The 22,413-nt window shown below is 41.8% G+C and overlaps 1 protein-coding gene across 2 annotated transcripts in view; it reads right to left on the minus strand.

Annotated features, from left to right (window-relative positions):
- ABCA1 (ATP binding cassette subfamily A member 1) overlaps positions 1-21,725 on the minus strand; it is a 122,935-nt gene extending 101,210 nt beyond the window's left edge. For both annotated transcript variants that reach the window (XM_081065652.1, XM_081065653.1), the window contains exons 1-2: positions 21,433-21,725; positions 1,988-2,150 (exon numbers count right to left, since the gene is read on the minus strand). In XM_081065652.1, the coding sequence (XP_080921778.1) occupies positions 1,988-2,053 (66 nt within the window). In that variant the 5' untranslated portion in view covers positions 2,054-2,150; positions 21,433-21,725. The remainder of the gene's footprint in view (positions 1-1,987; positions 2,151-21,432) is intronic.
- Positions 21,726-22,413: the final 688 nt, after the last annotated feature.

Here is a 22,413-nt window from a genome sequence, read left to right on the forward strand (position 1 = left end):
ACAGAGGACTTGAGAATACCAGAATCTGCTAAGAACCATAGAAGGCAGAGAGAAAGGCGAAGAAGTCAGAAACTTTAAGATCTTGAGACGGATGATAGAAAAATGATAGCACTGAAAAGCAATTTGACATAGTAGTTTACAATAGTTTAGATGATCTGGATTTGAATACTACGTGTGCTTCTGTGGAACTCAGACCAGGAACCTCTCTCTGCGCTTCCCCAGGTAAAACAAGGAAATCACAGTATTTTGTAGGGTCATCAAAAGATTAATCCAGTTAATGGCACTCTATTTAGCACCTAGCACATGGAAGCTCATTCTAAGTGTTTGCTTTTCTTATATATTAGGTTTTATATTTTACCATTGTTATTATTATTGTTAAACAGATAGGATACGTAGAGTCTAGTCCCTACTCTCTCAGTAGTGACCTTGGGATTCAGGTCCCCTCTTGTAACATGAAGGACTAAACAAAATCCGTGTTTCTCAAACTAGAATCTATGTGTGTGCGTGTGTTCTTGATGGATTATATATGAGGTCCCTGTGATAATTTTAAACATTTTGTGTTTTCATTTCAATGTTTATCTAAACAAATTCGAATAAACATTCCTGGATTTTCTGAATGTCTATTTTATAACCAAGTTCTGGCACAAGATTTCAAAGCCTAAGTTTATATTTGTGTTTGTGATTGTGTTGGCACCAATATAATTGGTGACTAATGAGAAAGGAACAGACGCAGACACCATTTATGAATGATGAGACTGGACCAAATGAAAGCCAAATGACATCAAATGAAGGTCATTAGAAACATGGTTGGAGAATTGAATCCTTAGAACATAGTAATACAGAGTGTCTAAACTCAAAAGGATTGGCACCACACCATTCACTACCACGTGACGTTTACTACTTGTAATTTGGTTTCAGCTAAACAATGTCAGCTGTCTTACTAATTAAGGATGCTAATTTACATTGTATCGGTTTTGCAATTTTGTTTGCATTTAATTTGTAAGTATGTATGTGTCATATGATTGTATAATAGCACATACAATAAGAGGTTTGTATGTAGTTTCACATATGTACATATTTAAGCAACATTATAATAAAAAGAATTTAGTGAACACAAAGAGACCTTGACATTTTTATTCTTTTAAAGAAGGTCCAAGCGTTATGTTATTCTAGTTTGAGAAACACTAAATTATTTCCAAGGTCCCACATAGTTCTTTGAGACTAAGAAAGATGATAATTTTGGTTATAGGAATGTTAGGCATCATTAAGATAGCCAAGTGGGGCTGTAGCCTTGGACTTCAGGAAAAAAAGGCAGGGCAAGAAACAAAGATTTAGAAGCCAACTACAGAGAGGTGCAGCTAAACCCAGAAGACTAGATGGGGTCCCTGGGGGTGTTCAGATACAGAAAAGCAAGTTGACCATGCCTTATAGCCTTCCCCTTCCTCTGTGGAAAAATACCATTCACCTGCACGCTAAAGATAATCTTCTCAGGATTACTCGAAGAATTACTGCCCCATCGGGGAAGTGAATGAACCAGGTCTTTGTTTTATTTTCCTCCAGACTTGCAGTCAAAGCTGAGAGAGTTCACAATGACACTAAAAGATTCAGTCTCTGATCTCTAAAAGCTGGGCCATTACCTCACTTCATTCCCACCCCCCAGGAATACAGGGGTCCGTGAGGTGCTCTTGGAGAACTCCCGAGCTGCAGGAAAGGGAAAGGGTGGAATGGTCAGAGGCAATTCTGTGCCAGATTCCAGAGCTCAGAACTCATGCCTGGCCACTAGCTAACATTTTTGCCTGGCTGCAAATCTGCGCTCTAGAAGTGATGGAGCCACGTCAGGACCATGTAGTCCTGTGTCCACCGAGGCCACATTCACTCAATCACTTTGAGAGAAACCAAGAAGACTCCCTTTCCTCCCTCCTCCAATCCCCAACTCAAACCCATGAAGACAAGCATGGGAGAACCACCCGGAGAAGCCCAAGCTTACTGTTTGTCTTCTTCTGAAAGTGAGGTTTTTCCACAGCAGCAATCTCAGCTGAGGCCAACAAGCCATGTTACCTCAGCAGGCACCCCAGCAACCTGAGTGTGGCTCGGAGCCCGTGGACACAGTGGCCGGAGCGCACAGCAGGAATGCTGTGGCTGGTCATTAACTGAAAGATAAAGCAGGAAGGAAGAGTGCTGTCAGTTACTGCTGCAAAGCCACACGACAGTGAGGGCTGTTACTCCAGCCCCCTCACCTGAGACCTCAAACACCCCAGTCTGCGTCATGACTGCTTCTCAATCGGGCGTGAGTCCCCTACTTCCAGCCCCAGGGTTCTCCAGTAAACAGGGGTGCTGGGGATTTTTTGGCAGCAACCTGGGAGCTAGTTGTTACAATTCTAATCATTTTAGCTCCACTTGGTGTCATCATTTGGGAATGAAACATACACCTGTGAAAACAGATTTACGTGAACAACCTTAGGTGGTCAAAACTCTGAGGTTGGAAATGGCATACTGGAAGCCCAGAGACCTGCCTCCCTCACATAAAATGTCAGCAATATTTATAAATTTTCCCTCAAAACTGAAGTGATTTATGCTATTCCTTGAAATTCTCTGCAGACTACATTTTCATCTGGCCAACAGTTGAATCATTCAAATGACAAATGGCACCACGGATAAAGCAGTTTCCCAATCTGAAAAGCCACAGTGTATCTTAGATGATGAATAAACACCAAGGAAATACTACCGACACCTGGCTCCCAGGTGACGAGGACAACCCCAGTGCTGTGTGTCTGCGGAAAGAAAACAACATCCCGTGGAGAAACAAGTCAGCTAAGGCCAGCGGAGACACCGCCTGTAAAACTGACAAGCTCCCACTGTCCAGACATCTGCACACTCTGGCCTTGCTCCATCTGCACCTACACATGGGGCCGGCTGCTCCTTGTCAGGTGTCACAGGTGCCTCCTTGGAGGGTTGTTTTGCCATGCTCGGAGGAGCGGAGGTTCTTGTAAACAGGGGACACAACATTTTTGTGTGTCCCAACTGTCCACTCAACAGCTGTATTTATTTAGTGCTGGAATATTCCCAAGTAGTCATACTAAAGTTAAAGTTGGGCAAAAGGCAGAAAAATGAGACGTGAAAGAGGCAGGGAGGGATACAGAGATTAAACCTAGGCCCTGCTGAAACCAGCTTTCCATCCAAAATGGCTCAGTTAATCATCGTGGCCTCTAGTGAAATAGAGGTGGAAGAGGGACATTAGGCGTGAGGAACAGACAGTGGACGGAGCTCAGTATGTAGTGACCACTTGTGGCTACAAAACCAAGTAGCAGACTAAAAATCCCTGAGTCCAAACTGGATCTCAACGCAAAGGTCAACCTCTGGTAGGACTTTACTCTTTTGTTCCCCACCCCACAGTGACCTGGATTAGAAACTTCTAAAGAACAAAAGAGAGCGGAGGGAATTGGCTGTATCTGAGAAGAAGGAATACCCCATTCAGTATGTATTCAAATTAATTCATTGACAATCCAACAAATGAGGAATTCCTCTGAAATATTCAAGCCTTAGGAGATATATACACACACACACAGAGGGTGCCAAACAAATATACACACATTTTAAGAAAGGAAAGAAATTGTATTAAAGTTGTAAGACTCAATATATACCGATAACAAAAGATGAATACAAGTCATGTGTAGACATTTTTTTGTCACCTCCAGTATAGATATCATTTGCTCAGCAAATCTCTAGAAAGAGGTTTGCTGACTCTAAATCTGCCTGGTTGCAAATCTGCGCCCTATGGTAAGTGATGGCGCTGTATCAGAACCATGTAGTCCTGTGTCCACCACATTCATTCAGTCACTTTGAGAAAAACCAAGACGACTCCCTTTCCTAACACAGACTCCCTCAAAGGTTCTCACTCCAAAAAGAGGAAGAGTTAAACCCACACTGTGTCAGTTTGCAATTCACTGTCTAACGGCAACCGGCCTCTGAACACTGACAGCCAAAATGCCATTCATGTTTGTAAACCCAAATTGTGTAGGCCAGGACTTGCGTTCCAGAAGCAGTGAAATAAATAATTAGCTAGGTTTTTCTCAGGCACAAGCTGCTCTCCACGAATCACTTAGTTGATTTAGAAGTTACATGAATCTTTTCAGAGTCCCAAGGTAACAATGAGGAGGTTGGAACACAGTTTGCTGATTTAAAAAGGAAAATGAACAGAAAGAGCCCAGACATGAATCAACACCAGCTTCCCACCTATGTGCCCTTGGCCATGGCTTTATGCTCCCTGTGCATTGATTTCCTCACTAGAAAATGGGGACGACAATATCTACCTTGCATAATGTTCTAAAGATTAAATGAGATAATATAAATAAGTTCTCAACACAGTATATGGCACATTATAGGTGCCAAAGAAATTAGCTGCTTTCTTCTACCTTATCTTTCTCTGTTCTATCGGTACAGAAATGGTTATATGCTATACAAACATTCTTTTCTATTCCATTATTTCTAGTAAATCTATCGTAGGTGTCTGGAAAGGTAGGAAAGGCAAAGTAGAAAGGACAAAATATGAACAGCCTACTGTTGGAGTCCCCAGGGCCAAACCAGAATATAGAATGACCTCCTCTAAACCTGAGTGGAGAATCTCAGAGGAAGGGAAGACACACGTGTATAGAAGATTGGTGAAAAGAGAAAGGCCAGGAGGAGTTTTGAGGGAGAGTATTTTCCTAAAATTAGAGTTTCTAGGTCTCCCGATAGAGGTTCTGACCCCAGGGACCCTCCAGGAGACAGGCAGACAAGATGATCAAGAAGTAGCCCAGAGCAGCAGCAAAAGGTTATGCTCTGGCTTTGCTGGGTGCAAACACAAAGGCTTCTTGCCCTATTCCCCCACTCACCTTGGCATGGCCCTGGCTGCCTACAGAATTCCTTCCTCCCACCTCAAAACACAATGGTCATTGGGAGGAGCAATTCCGTCCAGAGAGGAGGATTTGGCAAAGCCCAAACCCCTCTGCACAGGTAACTGAAGCCAAAGGGATATTTCTACATCATTTTTCCAAGGAAGTGAACAAACCAACCCAAACAAAAACGAAGGCAGTACTACGTACTAGATTTCTCAATGTTGCAAAGCTGGTAGCACTCTCACTTTTGCCCTTCTGCACATTTCCAGTTATTAGCTGGAAAGGGTCCCACTCCACAGTCATTGCCAATCAACAGGCCATACTTATCTCACAACAATCACTTCACTGGTCTCCCTGCCTCCAGTTTTGCCCCCCTCTCATCCATTTATCACAGAGCAACCAAAGTTATTTGACTAAAACCAAATACCTAAATATGCCACTCCCCCACTTAAAACCCTCTGCCAGCTCTCCATCACCCTGAGGGTAAAGTCTAACCCTCCTGCAGTTTACCTGGTGTCCCTGAGGCCTACAGCTTCCTCTCTGACTACTCCCCACCGCCTGATGCCCCAGACAACTACTTACGGGCTCTGAATGGGCCACACTCTCTCCCGTCACTGGAACGTCCCAGTGTGTCCCTGTGCTGAAACACTGTCAGCCTGGCTAACTCTTCCTCAACCTTTAGTCTCCATTTAGCCGTCACTTGCTCAGGGTCCTTTCAGGACCACCTCCCCTGCACTGACCCCTCAGTTAGAGCCCCATCCAAGGTGCTCCCAGGGCAGCCTGTTTTCCCCTGGAGCATTTCTCCCACTTTCTGAGGCCGACCAGGGACCATTCCTGTTCCTTCCTAGCTGTTTTCCCCCGGATGAAAAATAGTACCTGGCATATAGTAAACACTCAGGGAATGTTTTCTTAATTAATTAACTAAGAGGTGGACATGAGAAATAAGGTTTTAGACTATAAGGGTTGTAGCATTCCTGGGTCTGTGGTAACCGATTTCTCAAGCTTGATTAACTAATTCAGGCACATTGATTAACTAATTCAGTCCCCAGAGAGGGAACTGTATGTTCAGAAGGCTTCCGTCATACACTTCAGAGGTTCCACAAAGGACTGTGAGCTGCCCAGGTGACTCCTAGGCATCCGGGAAAATGTAATTGAATCTACATCTGCTTCCCACAAACACTAGGTTTAGCTAAGCACGGAGCAGGCCCTCCCAAGGCCAGTGGAGCCATGAAATCTACTTTTTACCAAGCTTCATGCTCATCTTTTGGCCCATTGTTTAAAGAAATCTTCACTTCAAATGCCACTGATATTAAAAGTTATTCATATCTAGAGAATACAGCAGACTGCTAAAACATGACCTTCTAAAATACACAAAGTTGCCCAACATTATTAGTCGCAGAGAAATGCAAATTAAAACCACAGTGAGATACCACTACACACCCACTAGAACTACTAAAATTTTTTAAATTTTAAACTGTTAGAGAGTATGAGAAGCAAGTGACACTCTCATACACTATTCATGGAAATGTAAAATGGAACAGTAACTTTGCTAAACAGTTTGGCAGCTTCTTGTAAAGTTACACACAGACTGATAATACAGCCCAACCATCCCATCCTAGGTACAACAGTCCCCTTATCCACAGGGGATACGTTCTAAGACCTCCAGTGGATGCCTGAAACCACAGATAGCACTGAAGCCTACACATAATATGTTTTTTCCTATACATACATAACTATTGCAAAGCTTAATTTATAAATCAGTCACAATAAGAGTTTAACAACAGTAACTAATAGTTAAGTAGAACAATTATAACAATATATTGTAGTAAAAGTTATGTGAATGTGGCACGATTAAATAAAATAGGGGTTACTTGAATACAAGCACTGTAAAATGGTAACAATCAATCTGATATGAGAGGGTTACAGAGTGATTAACAGGTGGGGAACATATAAAGTATGGATACACTTGACAAAGGGATGATTCACGTCCTGGGCTCGACTGAGTGGGATGGTGTGAGATTTCATCATGCTACTCAGAATGGCATACAATTTAAAACTGATGAATTGTTGAGTTCTGGAATTTTCCATTTAATATTTTTGGACTGAGGTTGACTATAGGTAACTAAAATCACAGAAAATGAAACCACAGATGGGGCGGGGGACTGCTGTATACCAAAAGAAATGAGAGCATATGTTCACACAACTGTACATGAATGTTTGTAGAAGTCTATACAGAATAGCCCAAACTGGAAACAACACAAATGTCCATCAACTAGCAAATAAATGAAAATGGAATACTAGTCGACAATAAAAATGCAACAGAATAAATGAATCTCAAAAGCCTTAAGCTAAGAGAAATAAGCCAGATACACACACACACACACACACACACACACACACACACACACACACTACATACTATATGACTCCATTTATATTTCATTCTGCAAAGGTGAAAGAATGAGGAGAGAAATCAGATCAGTGGTGGTCCGTGGTTATGGGTGGGGAAGAGGACAGCCTGAATGAATACTGAGTGATGGAAATATTCTCTATCATGATTTTGGCAGTGGGTATACAACTATATACATTTATCAAAACTCATCACTTAAAAAGGATAAATTTAACTGTATGTAAATTATACATCAATAACCTGACTCCCCCCAAAAAAACACTTGCCTTCTATTATAATAACATACTCTACAAGTCAAATCATACTTTGAAAAACTAAGAACTGCATAATGTAAAAAGCTTGATTATTGTGTGATTCCCTAGGAAGGTGAATAGTGAATAAAATCTGTACCACCTATTCATTCAACAAACAACTGCAGCCTTGACTCTACAAGGCTCCCATTAGCCACAATATTTATTGAGTGCCTATTATATGCCAGGCACTGCTGTAGACACTGGAGATTCAGCAGTGAACAAAAGAAGCCAAGTTCCTGTTCTCATGGAACTCCTATTCTAGCAAGGGGGTGGACAAATAAGACTGGGTTATTAAGGCGGTGAGTGGTAGGAATCGCAAAGAAAAATAAAGCAGAGTACGGGGACAGAAAGTAATGAAGGGTGCGTAACTCCTTTCTGATGAAGCACCTTTGGGACAGTGAAATGAGAGGGTGGGCCATATGCTACTTGTAAAAAACACTGAGTGATAGCTGAAATGGTGAATTCTGTTAACATTTCCCTAAACCAAAGCCTGAAATGCCAGACAGAGATGTTGGCAAAAAACGAACAGATAGGTTCCCAGGAAGCTTGGTGTGAAGGCGGAAATGAGGACCCCAAGTCAGCACCTACCACACTGCCCCCCCCGCCCCCCCCCCCCGGGCCCCTTCTGCCTCACCAAAACATTTGGCTTGTTTGAACTTCACATGTAAGTTTCCAAGAGAGACAAGAAATATACAGATGAAAGGGGGAGAAAAGAAGAGGAAGAAATGCTAAAAAGACGAGGTAGGAGGATTTTCTTCCCCCCGTTTGCAGAGCCAAAAGAAAAACAGGAACTACTACCCGTGACTGCCCTGTCTTTCCAGCATGTCTTTTTTAGATAAACGCTCAGCTCTAAAGCTAGAGGGTAGGGCCTCACGTGCTCCCAGTATTGCTGCAAGAAGGGAAAAAAACCAACCAACCCTTTTGTTACTGTACAAATTAACAGTTTCTGGGAACAGTGCAAACATATGCATTTTTTCTTATTATATTTCCTTAGACATTAAATCTCATTATATTAGCAGACAAGAAGAATTCTATGGGATTTTGAAGACCCACTCTCTTCCTACACCTGCTCCAGCCTTCTGGAGAAGCTGAAGCCTCTAAAAAGCAAGTGACTTGCCCAGAATCGCACCCTAGCATTAGAGCTGGCCCCTGGGTTTCTTGGGAAATAATCTTTTCAACAATTTAGTTATATGGCCTTTCCCCCTATGATATTTCTCCTACAATTCTGTTCTTCTGAACACATTTTTCTCACAAGTTCTATCTGAATAGGCTATACACTCAGAACGTACAGCCAGCAACTAATTTTCATCGTTCAAAAACAGTGATTTTTATGACAGCTATTTCTCTCAACTTTAATAAGTGTGTGTGTGCACGCACGCGCGCATGTATTCTGCTTTGTTAGACAAATTTCCACATAGTTACCAGAAGTGAGATAGAAGCTCAAATGTCTGACAACGCCTATCAGTATCTCTCTTGATGAAATTGTTTCTAGATGTCTTACATCAATAAACACCTAGCCAGTAACCTACAAGGCAGGAGGTAGAGTTAAAGCAGAATTTAACTATATCACATTATAAATTCAAAACGTGTTGGCACTAAAGCTCAACTGATTGCCTATTCATGAGATGTTGACGCAAAAGCAAGAATGACAGATGTTTATGCATCTCGTCTCCAGGGAGATGTGGAGGGTCCGGTGGAATTAGGATGAAACCTGCAAGCCCCACAGAGCATGCTTGCTTTGGAAAAGGTTTGTTCTTTATGTCTCTGGATGAGTCGCCACATTCCGGGAAAAGGCTAATGAGGTTACTGAAAGTCAGAAGACCAGGCTGGAACAGGCTCACTGCACCCATGACTGAAGACAGGACATGGTTGCTGGAGTGGTGGGGGGGGATTCTGACTCATCTTGTGATTTCGCCCAGGCTGACTTATTAGCTTTATTAAACCTGAAGCTACTTTGACTGCCTCAGTTTAACTTTTCTAGTCTGCAGTTGCTATTGTACTCTCTACCGCTAAGACCATCCTTGCTAACCCTTAAATATTCCACGTCCTCAGCCTCCCCAACCATCCTGTAGACCAACAGGATCTATTAAAGTGAAACTGCCATTAGTTGCCATTAGGCCCTTACAGGCCTGTAGAAAGACTCTGAGCTGTTACTGGTACTGTCACCCCTGAAATTTTGTTCTGCTCAAACCGTAACATTTAAACACTCAAATTTGAGGAGGCAAAAGGTATAAGAAATCCTACAAGGATAAAATGAAGCCATTCTACCATTCTAGAAGAATTCTGTCATTCTAAAAGAGGTTCTACTATCACACTACCCACTTAAATAATAACATATATCCCGTGAATTTTATCAAGGCCAACAATCTGTAACTTAGAGGGACTTATTTGAAATTACCAAATGCATCATATTTACATAGTTATTAGTAGCAATGAGTCTATAAATAACTGCATACTCTTCTTTTACCCTGGAATTTTAATTTCCTGGACAAAACTATTTGCTAATAGCTAATTTTCAAATTGAGGGCTATGAGATGAATATATAAAATCTGAAAGTTAGAAGAGAGCCATAAATACTATACAAATCTATAAACTTTGAGACGCATAATTTCTCATGCTGTCAACAATTCTATTTTAAAGGAGACTCAAAAGATTTAAATCTATTTCTATTATGTCACTGATATGTGGATGACCAGAGAAGGATCCTATTTGTTACTCCCAACATTGCAGTTTCCACCAGCTGAAAGAGTCTCAAGACTTCTAAAACTATCAAGAACCAGGGTTTCTGAAAGCAAGTCTGGCCTGTAACCAAGTTCTTATTTCATCATTGTAGAATTATGGAGAAATTCTAACAAAATGTTAGAGAGAGTCCTTCTTCCCCTGCTGATTTCCGCTAAACAAACACAGAGCAACCTTCAAAGAAAGACTTCATCAAACAATACAACTATTTGCTTTTTCCCTGGTTGGGAGTACATAGAACCTAGGAAAACTAACCTTTTCCCTAGAAAAGAAATCAACCTGTCACAGAAAAAAAAAAAAAAATTCATCCACAATCATAATGCCAACATCAGAGGGACCTGCAGGGCAGGAACTGTGGAAATCACAAACACCCTGAGCTACAGAAACACAAGCATGCCTCTCAGAACAGTACTTCATTCGCAGAAAAACTTGACTGGATCGTGTTCCCTGTTGTTACAGGAGGGTTTTCCAAGAGTATTTGGAGATACAGGCTTAGTGACTATATTAGCAAAAATCATTTTCCTTCTCCAAGCCTACGGAGTTTATTTTTATAAAAGTGCTCAAAGGATTTGGGGGACAGACAACCCAAATCACTTCACTGCCTTGCCCGTCCTCTGGGCCTGTGCTACTATGCAGCCAACACCTCCAAACATCCTTAACTCTTTATTTGCTTGAATTAACTGGACCAATAGAAAGAAGGGAGGTGTTTGGAATCAGAAAACTGGGTTTGACTCCTGGCGGCTACTCAGCAGCTCTGGGACCCTAAGGACTCTGAGCACTGTATCCTCTCCATACCTTCGAGCTAGTAACGTACATAAAACATTTTGCCAGTCCCTGGAACAAAGTTAGGAATCCAGTAAATGGTAGCTATTATGATTAGTGCTACTGCATTCACAGGGTAAAGCATTCATCAAGGGTGGAGTGCAGAGTGAACAGTTTATTTAAGGAATCTCTCCTCTATCTCCTTTGTCCCCAGAAGGTACTATTTCCCCCAAAGGCCTTTCCAGGACAAAGTGGCACTCCCTCCAGTGCCCAGCTTTCAGTGGGAGATGTGAAAAGGTGACTCTGGTATTCTGGTGCCACTTCTGCCATTGTTTCACCATAAAGCCCCTTTTTGGGGGATCCACTCTTCCCTTTTACTACTCTTCCCACACTCATGGCAGTCAGCTCCCATTTACCACAGGCACAGTTCTACCTTCCTTCAAATCTTCAGCACCTGGCTCAGTTTTCCTCTCCACTCCACTTTCTCCAACCTCTATGTCAATTACCATTTGCAATCCAGGCCTTATAATTCCTCCATCTTTTTAGCTCTCCCTACACTCTCCTCCCATGTACCAACTTATCAGTTGGTCCCTGCTAAACTCTAAGTCATGTACAGCAAGCTAATGTGTCTCCACATCTTGTTCTCAATCACACTGAGCCAGTGCCCAGGATGACTCAGCGCTCCGTAAACATTTGTGGGATGCAGCCCTCTGAAGTCAGACCTCAGGGATGGGGAAAAATAGTTAAAATAGGTTCACTACAGTAACAAATAAAAAAATTCATTAAAAGGAAAGGTTCGGGTAGTCTAAAACCATGACAAAATCTCCAGCTGTGTTCAAAGAAATAACAAGTTCAAGCAGGAGTGCATTTAATTTGGTTTTCCGCAAAACCATTCACATTTGTTGGGAAGAACATTCATTTTCACTGACCTCATGTGAGCAAAAGGAAAAACCTGTCACTTGCTAGACTGAGGCTCTAGAACCCCTGTGAACATGCCAGCTGACAAGCACACTTCCCCTAGGGGTTCCACCCCAAACACCAGAAATGTCAGCTCTGGTCAGGAGTACTGAACTCTAAAGGCATAGGCTCAAGTCAAGCACTCACTTAACGAAACACATCAATTATTCCCTTTACTTTTGCCAAAACCAGTCACCTAATCGCCAGGACCTTGCTCAGTTGTAGCTGGTAGAACACGTGACAAAGGCAGCAACCTTCTTCAGAACATCCTGTCTCACTGACCAGCTCTTGAAACAGTGCAGGTACATGTCATGGGTCCCAGACACCTCCATTTCTGCAGCCCGGTGAGGACCCACTAACTAGGTAGGTGAGAATTTAGTCGGGGTTCTGAGGCAGGCACAGAGGCATGGGATCTAAGCCCTGCTTCCCCAACTTGATAACTGAACTCCCTGTCTATGATAACCAAAACAAACCACTTTGCTGGCTGCCTTGCTAAACTAAAGCAGAAAGACAAATAAAATCACAAGTTTAAATCCACATACTTGTGATGCTGAAAAACAAAAACTTTTTTTTTCTTTTTTTCTTAATACTGGCAACATGAACTCCATTATTTGAGATCTGGGAGGATTCTCCCAGGGAAAATAGATCTGTATTATTCCAATATTATCATGATTCTGAGTATTCCTTCTAGAAAGCAATACCATCATTAAGATTTTCACAAATCAAACATTTTCTGTGACAGATTAGAAAGTACTCAAGGAAAGATGAAAGTAAACTATTGGGTGGAACTCCTGACTGCCTCCGTTTTTCAACTGTGGCTTTTTAGGGGCATTTAACAATTCAATCTCAAAAGTGGACCCCCGTGCTAAGTGTCTACATCAGGTGAGCACCAGGGAACCCCCAAATGGAGCTCCACCTAAAGAGAGAGTGTCTTGCTGGTCTCTGCAGTCTCCAGGGGCACATCCAGTCCCCTTAATGGAGGCATTTGAACCAAGTGTCAGATAACCCTCCATTTGCTGAGCAGAGGAGAAAGCCACACTGTGATCATGTGACATGGGACTAGAGTGGGAAACTGGAACATGGCACGAATTCCCCTAAATTTGCAAATCCTGCAACAGAACTAACAACTGAATAAATAAACACTACTTGACCAAAGGCTTTCTTTATCTTGAACTCAAAGTTCTTACTACAATTAACACAATCATTAAAGTTAAAAAAAAAAAAAAAAAAAAAAGAAGAGGGAAAAAAAAAACTGCCTTAAATCACAATTAATTTTAACTGGCCAAAATTAGCACAGGGTTTTGTACTTTTGCATGATGGAAACAGTTCCTAGGAAAGATTTGACTTTCAGGATTTCTGTGTGGAGATTTCCTTCTAACTAGAACCTATAACCAAAGAGCAATTTATTATTTGAGAGGGAAAAAAAAGGCAGTTGAAAAACCCGTTAAGATTCAAACTGAATCAACATACAGAATAAATAAATGAAGCCAGTCCAATATTCAAGGATTCAGTGTCCATTTTAAGCTGACGAGGATAGACTTTTAGAGACACACTTTCTATTTTCTCTCCTAAAAGGACACTGTAGATATTACCCAAAATTCTAGCATAATAGTGAGAAGCCTGGATTAAAGAGGTAAGGGACCAAGATTTTAATTTCCAGGCAGTGGCGGCTGGGGAGTGAATTCAGGTGCCATCCTACCACTTTGAGCCACAGAACAGAAAACAAGTCTTTATGAAGAAGAGGCTACAGTAGATGATGAGTCTAAGAAAACTGCCTGGAGCTTGGGTATCAGATCTGAGTGCGAACGCCTGTCTGTGCTGTGAATGAAATTTGTAAACCATGAACAAGTTACTTAACTTCTCCCTGTATCAGGTGCACCATCTGAAAGATGGGGCCACCTCACTATTTCCAACTGTGTGAGAGTTACAGAAATGTCAGCGGTACTTAGAAGATTTTAGGAGACGGTCAGGCGCAGTATTAACACTGACTCATATAATAAGAAAATTTTGTTCTTTTCACCATTTCTTTACCCTTTATAAAAATTTCATTACATTCAAGGGGACGTTTTTGTTTGGTCTTCTACACCTCTTTAACACAAGCTAAATGTCCCTTTTTTAACAAAGTGAGATAAGTGTCAAAGTCAGGTCTTGAGTGTGGAAAGCAATTTTATAGACAGACGGTAAAAAAATCATGTATTTTTATTTTAGTTCTGTTTTTCAATTACCTTCTATTTGGGACAACTGATCTCAGTTTTCAATTTAGAAGACCAATGTAAAGTTAACTTTTAAAAAGATATTGATGATTACAAAAAAAATAAATAAAATAAAATAAAAAAGATATTGATGATTACAAAAATGTGAGTCAATTTAAGTAATTTGATTGGCTTATATGTGGCCGACCTCAGGGTCACAGTGAAGGTTAAAGGAGGTGATGGAGGGAAGGCTTCGCCCACCCTGTGCTCTCATCTACCCATGGTCCATGGGTACAATTTCAGTCAGCGAGGAATAGGAATAGAGGGTACAGTGCAAACAAAAGCAGCAGAAAATGGATATGAGTTTCCAGAACAACAAGGAGCCAAAAAATAGCAAGAAGGGGTTCTAAAAGTGGAAGTCAAGAGAAAAGAGGAAAACCTGCCATGGGAGATTCAGTTAACAAATAGTTATTTAGAGCCACACTATGTGCTAATCACTAGTGAGAAAACCAGTGTAGTTCCTTCAAGTATGCCTCTTATAATCTAGGACAAAGCTGTCACAAAAGGTCATTCTCATTTCAGAGAGCCCTCAGTGTCAAGCTAAAGATCATCATGGTGGCAGATCCTTAAAGTCTTTTCATATTTGTTCAGCTCCTAGTAATGTATGTGATGTCTGAAAAGTATCTGCTGAACAGATGAATTGCCGTTTAATGGTATTTATTACCATTAACACATTTAATTGATATATGTACATAATCTTCATATATGTATATATGTTTAACATTCTAGCTTCTTCTTCTCTCCCTCTACCAGTACCAGAGATCACACCTCACCACCCCAGTGTAGATAAACTGCCACTTCCATCCCAGGGCCCTGCCCCTGGGAGTGGAGAAGGGTCTACAGGTCAATCTAAACTCTGAGTCTGAGTCCTCACTTTCTCTTGTCTTTTCCAAGGAAAGCTGCTCCTTCCATCAGTGTTCCCTTTATGACAAACTTGGATCATCTAAATTCCAGCTCGAATCCATTTCAAACTGCCATACCCTTAGGGATTTGCTTCTTAAAGAAAACAAGCTTGGTTTGATTCTTGGCAAAAACAATGATTCCCAACCTGGCATCCTACAGGAATTTTGCAAGGCAAGTATAAATAAGGATATGAAACCCAAACAACTTCTTAGCAGTTCCTTTCCTCCTCCCATGCTGCCCCCATCCTAAAACCTCTTGCTCCTTTTCCTCCCTTCTTCTTCCTTCTAGTCCGAATCTATTATTATTTCTGAAACAGCAAATTCACAACAAAGATTTAAAAACCTTTGTGTCTTTCCCACTTACCCTCAATGAGAGTCTTTCAAGATATTTAGAAATATGCTCATAAGATTAGTCCAATTCTCTAGGATGGGCATTGGCATTCCTTTCTTGGAGGATGAATTAGTCTTAGGAGTCAGTTAGCTTTTTTTCGATCACATATTGGCTTAACAGGGTTGCAATATAAGCAGCACACCGTATACCCAAAATGGAAATGTCCAGGATGAATATCCAAATGAATGTTTTATTTCAGAGCTACTCTCCAAATGGTGAGTCGGAGATGAGAACAGTGTCTCCCTGTCTTTCACTGCATCGTGTTTGCTCTATTGAAATGAATTGCAATGAACTAACTCCTCCTTCCTTTGCATTTCAGATGAGAATTTCCTTCTGGTTCTGTGATTTAAGTCTTTGTCCACCTAATGCACATAGTTCGGCAATTTCAACAACTTTCTTTCCTTCTTCCTCTCCTCCCATCATCTTCCTTTCCATCATTTCTCGCATCAGGACCACTCTTGTGCACCCCCTGCGTGTTTCCCCTTTACCTCTCAAAATCCACAAGCTCTGTTACACTAATGTCCCTCAAGATATACCTCCTGGAAGCTCCAATCAAAGGATCATCCTTTCCCTAAACACAAACCTAGAGTTAGAGGACTTTAAAAGTCAAGTGCTTCAGCCTCTTTCATTTTATAAACCAAGAACCTAAATCTCAGAAAAATGGAATGACTTGCCCAAGGTCACATGGCTCCTTAGTGGGTTTCTGGAATTATATGAAAAATATAATTATGTGTAAACTTGTAATTATATGTAAATTCTGGAGCGTACATGTCTATGTATGTTTTTTCTGAAGGGATAATCCACAGCTTTCATCATATTCTCAAGGTAGTAAAAAATCCTCTCCTAAATAACCACAGATTGGTTTTATGTACATAAAATTCTTCCTAGGAAATGTCCCACACTATATACCAGTTATCATGAAACATCTTGACTTCAAGACTAGCCAGAAAAAAATGCTTTGACTTCCAAATACTTCTTGGAAGTCGGATTTAGCATAAAAAATGTTGCAGAGTTTTAAATAAACACACACACACACACAGAGAATGAATAAAAGAATAGATCCTATGCATAAAAGGATTTGGGTTTTTAAAAACTATTTAAATTATAAATTACTGAATTATCTCATTCTTATTTAAAAAATAAATTAATGTGCAAATCAAAGTACTCTGAATGTGAAATGTCTCCGACTATAGCATTTTTTCAAATCGCAGCTGCTTCAAAAAGAGAAATGAAACTGAATAGACTCAGAATTGTTTGTTCTCCAGAAAGTTAACTGGTCAAAATAATTTAAGTACAGGCTAAAATTTCTCAATCATAAACCTAAACTTAAGTAGTTATCTCTTATATAATTCTATTTCTAAAGCTTTTCTATGATTACTCCATCATTTTAATTCACCTTTTAGAATAGAGAAAACAAACATTAGTTTCCCATTGCCTTTGTTGGACTCGTTCAAGTCACCATTTATTGAACTCCTTGCATACCTCATATCAAGGGAGTTGAATTAAGGACTGGGGAGAATGAATGGAAGATCTCCAGGAGGAGGAGGTCTTTCTTTCTACTCAAAAGGAACACAATTAAATGTTAACTATATCAAAAAAACACAATTAAATACACGGCATGAATACTGTTGCAATCCAATTTTATGGGAGTAAAAAAGAAGGGGATAATTAATTTTAACCCTGTGTTGGCAAGGAAGAGTGAATCCACAAGTTTAGGAGAAGGATGGCATTTCAATCAGGTCTTAAAATGGGTGTTCAGAATGTAAAAAGACAGAATTTCAAAGTTAATTTTTTTTTAGGATCCAAGTCTTCGTTCTTTGTTAAACGCTCTTTGCTTTAATATAGTTTATCATCTCAACAAAATGCAGAGTAACCTAAGGTTCTATCTGAAAGCAGTTTTATACACGAGATTTTCATTCTCTGGCTTCAAATATTTTTCATACGTACCTCTCTAACAATATCTATGCTGGTTACCTATCCAGGGAACTATTTTTAGGTAAAAATAGCCAAATGAAAAGGAAGAATAACTCCTTGCCTCGTGCTAGTATTTCAATTAGAAACCAAACTTGCGTGGATGCAAGCTCAGCTCCACTACTTGCAAACTCTATGATCACGCTCCTCACAAACTCTATACCTCAGTTTCCCTGTCTATACAAAGAAGATAATAACAGTATGTACGTCATGTGGTTCTTGTGAAAATGAACTGAATTATTACATGTAAAATGCTTAAAACAACATCCAGCATACAGTAAATCCATAATAAATGTAACTGTTTTACCAAGAAGAAATGTTTTCTAAGAGTTTATTTTTAATTTTTAATTTGCTACCCCAATTTAATAAGAAAAAGTTTTCCATCCTATTTCACTTTTATAAAGCAGACTTTGAAATTGCTACTTATTTTCAGAGAAAAATGCCTAAGAAAAGGCTAAATTTGCCTCCTAGACAGTAATGGCAATAATAGGGAAATAGCTCAAAAGGTCCAAAACATGGTTAGAGATAGAACAGGCAGGAATCGTATTGAATTATAGTCATTTTTTAAAAAATTCACCCAAGTTAGGACTGACACAGTTAAATAGCTCTCTTTCCTTTTTCTTTCGTTCCTTATATTTTTACTGCCAAATACTCTGTTATTCCATGTTCTGTGTATCACACAGGAAAACATTTTGAGATCATAGACCTACTCACAAATATTTGACTGAAGCAATAGTACATTTTTCATTATAAATCAAGTAAAGAATGAGAGTTGAGTAAATCTGATTGTCTGTTCTTTCCGTGGTGTTGCAATCCCTATGCAACCAATGTCCCAACAAGCAGAAGAGAATTTGGCTGGCCCACTCACAGCAATAATGGAAATGTGATACAGGCTGTTGATTCTGATAAGAACTTAGCAGATGGGTGTACCAACACACAGTGTGAGCATCCTTGGAAAGTCCTCTGCTCCCAGCAGCTGGAACTGTACCACCTCGTGACTCAGTGTGGGAGCTCCAGAACTCTGGAGCTCACTAGCTGGGGTCAAATCTTAGCTCTGCCGCTTGCAAGATGTATGGCCAGGGAGAAGTTAATTAACCTCTCAGTTTCTTAATCTACAAAATAGGAATAATAAATGGGTTTGTCGCAAAGATTAAATTAGTATTTGAAAAACATTTGGAATAGTACTTGGCGCGTACTGCTACTTAATAGTCGTTAAATAAACATTGTAATAACTTTGGCATTTATGATTATTTCCACATGCAGATATAAAGACAATCTCCGTTTTCACTGTACATCCTCTGCCAGGAGAGTTAAATAAAACAAATTTTCAGAAAGATCTTTTAAAATTCGATGCTGGAGTAACTGACCACTAAGGAACATTATACTTGCATTATTTCTTTAGTACCCAGATAGTAAATAAAAATGTATTTGGATTTGAGAGTATTTTAGAAATGCAAAAACCGCATCTATTGGTATTTCCTAGATATCCAAAAGGTTCCTAATTAAAGAGTAAGGCAATGTCCATTTAATTATTTTAGGAGCTAAAAATTTAAATCGCAAACATATTAACAATTGTGGTCACACGAATATAGTATAAGCAACTTGTATTATGGAGGGGAAGATCCCTAAAACAAAAAAATTTAACTCGAAAAATATTCCAACTTCTCTCTATATAAGGTAAATACTACAGAAGATAATAAAAAGCTGTGTTGTTGAGTTTCATTTGGTTTCACTAATTTTTAATAATGTAAGCATTGAGACTTCCTAGAGCATTGGTTTAAACCAAGTCCCAATTACCCTTTTCCAGTCCTAGACTAATCATTGTCTCACATGAACTATCAATATGCCCAAGCCAAAATGTGTCCAGCATCCATCATAGGCCTCTATTTAGATATAAATCAAAACACTTGTAAGGGTTGAGATTTCATATGCTCATCTGGACAGGAGATGCACGTATCATAGGTATCTCCTTCACAACCATATGTGATTCTGGAACACCAGGCTTGTCCTTGAAAAGGGGCTCGTCAATTACTCTGACTACAGTAGCAATTAATTCTTACCCTTACGTGGACCTTGGTCATCACTAAGTCTGGTCACTGTGATCCTACTGCATTTCCTCAAGTAGATACGAATTTGCTTTGTGTATCCAATGCATTCCGAACTCTATCATGAATTATTTGAATACTTTATAAAAGCATTTGGGAAAAAGGCTGACAATGAGAACTTTGCACTTGAAAATTATTATACTATCTTAAGAGATTCTATTCTAGAACATTATCCACACTTTCCCACTTTCTTTGATTTGGAGAAGTATCTCAAGAGAATGATATGAACAGAAAGCCTCCATTATTGTTGTGGAAGGTATGAGGAAAATGGTCTGAAACAAAAGGCGAGATGAGAAATTAAGTACTTGATTTTTTGTCACCAAGGAAGTTTTTTTAAATATCAAAGTTGTCCTCTACTATATGAATGTCTATACCACCCACTCACTTTGTGAGATGTCACTGAAAAGCCTTGGGTTTTAAAAGCTGATGGTATCAGTGATGCCAAAGGGTCAATTACTTTAAGCGCCAGAAGCTCCTTTCTCTTTCTCTTCTAGTCTCTCCCCCTCCCCCTTTTTTTATCTTGTTCATTTCCTTTCTTCTAATAAGTACTGAAAAAGAGGCATCTACAACACAACTCTGGCACTGGCCCACGCCCCAAGAACCTTCGGATTTAGCAACGGTCTGGGAGTCGGGAAACATTCTAACAAAAAAAAACAGACCAGCTTTCGCCTAATTCCCCAGGTTTCCTTCTTCAAGCGATCTTGGTCTGAACTCGCGAGCGACAACGCCTTACAGAGCCCGGCCCCACGCCAGCCACAGGGCCGATTCCCAGGCCACCCGGCCAGGAGGCGCTGCGGGCCAGTCCCCCGGGGCCACTGGCAGCCGGCGCCCAGCCCCTCCCCACCCCCACTGTGGAGGCCAGCCCAGCCGCGAAGCTGAGTTCTGCACCGCCCGCCGGGGTTACTCTCGGTCATTCCGCTGCACCATCTCGCCCCAGCTTCTTTCTTCATCTGTGCCCTCCCTGAGGCTGCTCCAAGAGACAAGCAGCAAAGGGCAGGGAGATGGGGGACGGGGGAATAGGCACCTCGGCTCTAGGTTTCCGCAGGCTCTCCTTCTAAGTCTTCTGTTTTTCAAAGGAACAAAACTCGTCCCCACGCCCCCACCCCGCTGAGCCAGGTACACCAGCTCGGGTGAGCGCACAGAACCATCCGCAGGACTTACAAGTCAAACAAAGCCCCTGAGGCCTCAAGTGAGCAATAGCTACGGACCCCGTTTGGGACACCTCCCAGTCGAGTTCTTGGGGAACAAGAACGCCTACTCCAGTCCGGGGACGCACGGGGCCGATCACCAGGTCAGAGCCCAACTTAGACCAGCTTCCTAAGAACGGAATAGGGACTAAGTGCTGGCATTCATCCCTATGGGCGCCGGCAGACCTGCAGCCAGAGGGGTTTCTAGCCAGCTCAGAAGCTTCCAAACAAAGGGAAGCACTCTGTGTGGGACCTGCCACGCTGCCCACTCCGGCAGCAGTGCCCCCAGCACGACCAGGAGCCCCCCCATCCCACTGCGCCCTAGGTATTGCACCCGAGGCTCCACGCCCAGAGATGCTCCCTGGGCTCCACTGCAGGGCGAGTCCGGAGCGCAGCAGCGCCGGGCCTTTGGGTGGCCGAAGCGCGTCCTAGGACGTTCTCCCTGCATTTACAGCACCCCGCACCATTTGCGTTGCAAGAGATGGGGATGTGGGGGTTCGGACTAAACTCCCCGCAACCTAGCGCTTCCCAAAGACTCCTCGACCCCACAACAAAACAATAACGCCTAAGTCACTGGAGAGCCTCTTACCTGTTTTCCACTTTTGTGTTTGCGTCTCTTTTCCCCACCCCTTGAAAAACCCTTCCAGAGAAGGGGGAAAACAAAAAACAAAAATAAAACCGGAAAAAAAGAAAGAAAGAAAAAGGAGCAAAGGCGCCGGGAGAAATTGGCTCCAGTGACGCTGGTCCTGCGGCGCCTCCTGCCCTGCCCACCTGCGCCCGGGGAGAGAAGTGTCGACTCGGCTTGTCCCGGCCCCAGTCACTCTCCCTCGGAATTACCGGGCTTTTGCCGCGACTAGTTCCTTTTATAGATTCGGCTGTGCTGAGCGCAGGGGTTACTATCGGTCAAAGCCTGTTCGCTTTGCCTCCTTCCCCGCCCCCTTTCCCGGCCTCTGTTTTTGTAGTTCAGTCACTCAGCAGAAAGCACGTGGAGCCGCGCCCCGCCCCTTAAATGGGCGACGTCCCGCGGCTCCCCGCAGGACTGCGGGCGATGGGTGGAAAGCCGGGGGTGCTGCCGGCATCGCCGCGTCCAGGGTCTGCGCCCCCTGTCCCCGCCCAGCCCTGGCCTCCTAGGATGAGAAGGAAACGCGGGGCTTGGAGCTGTGCGGGACACTGTCTCTGTCATCCACGTTCCGGGCAGCCAACAGCATTAGTGGAAATCGCTTCCTCTCAACCCGTGCTTTTCAGCAATGTTTTTTTCTTTTGTTAGTTGACTCAGTCATTAGGATTGGACGGAGAGAGAAAGTGAGGCTGAAAACCTGCCTGACACCAACCAGTTAGTCTTTCTTTCCTTTCAAAAGCCTAAAGTATGGGAGAAGGCGGACAGTCCTCTGGATAATTGACTTTTTGTTTTCCTCCACAAACCCTGATTTTGGTATTCAATAGGCAAGCTACTGCCTTTGGGACTCCCAGCCTGGCAGGACCAATGAAAAGCGTCTTGCTGCTCTTCTTAAACTGGGGTGAGGGGGAAGGGAGGACAAATAACGGAACCATGTGGACCAGCCCCCTTTTT

The sequence above is a fragment of the Rhinolophus hipposideros genome (genome assembly GCF_964194185.1).
Source record: "Rhinolophus hipposideros genome assembly, chromosome: 11".
NCBI classification, from domain to species: Eukaryota; Metazoa; Chordata; class Mammalia; order Chiroptera; family Rhinolophidae; genus Rhinolophus; species Rhinolophus hipposideros.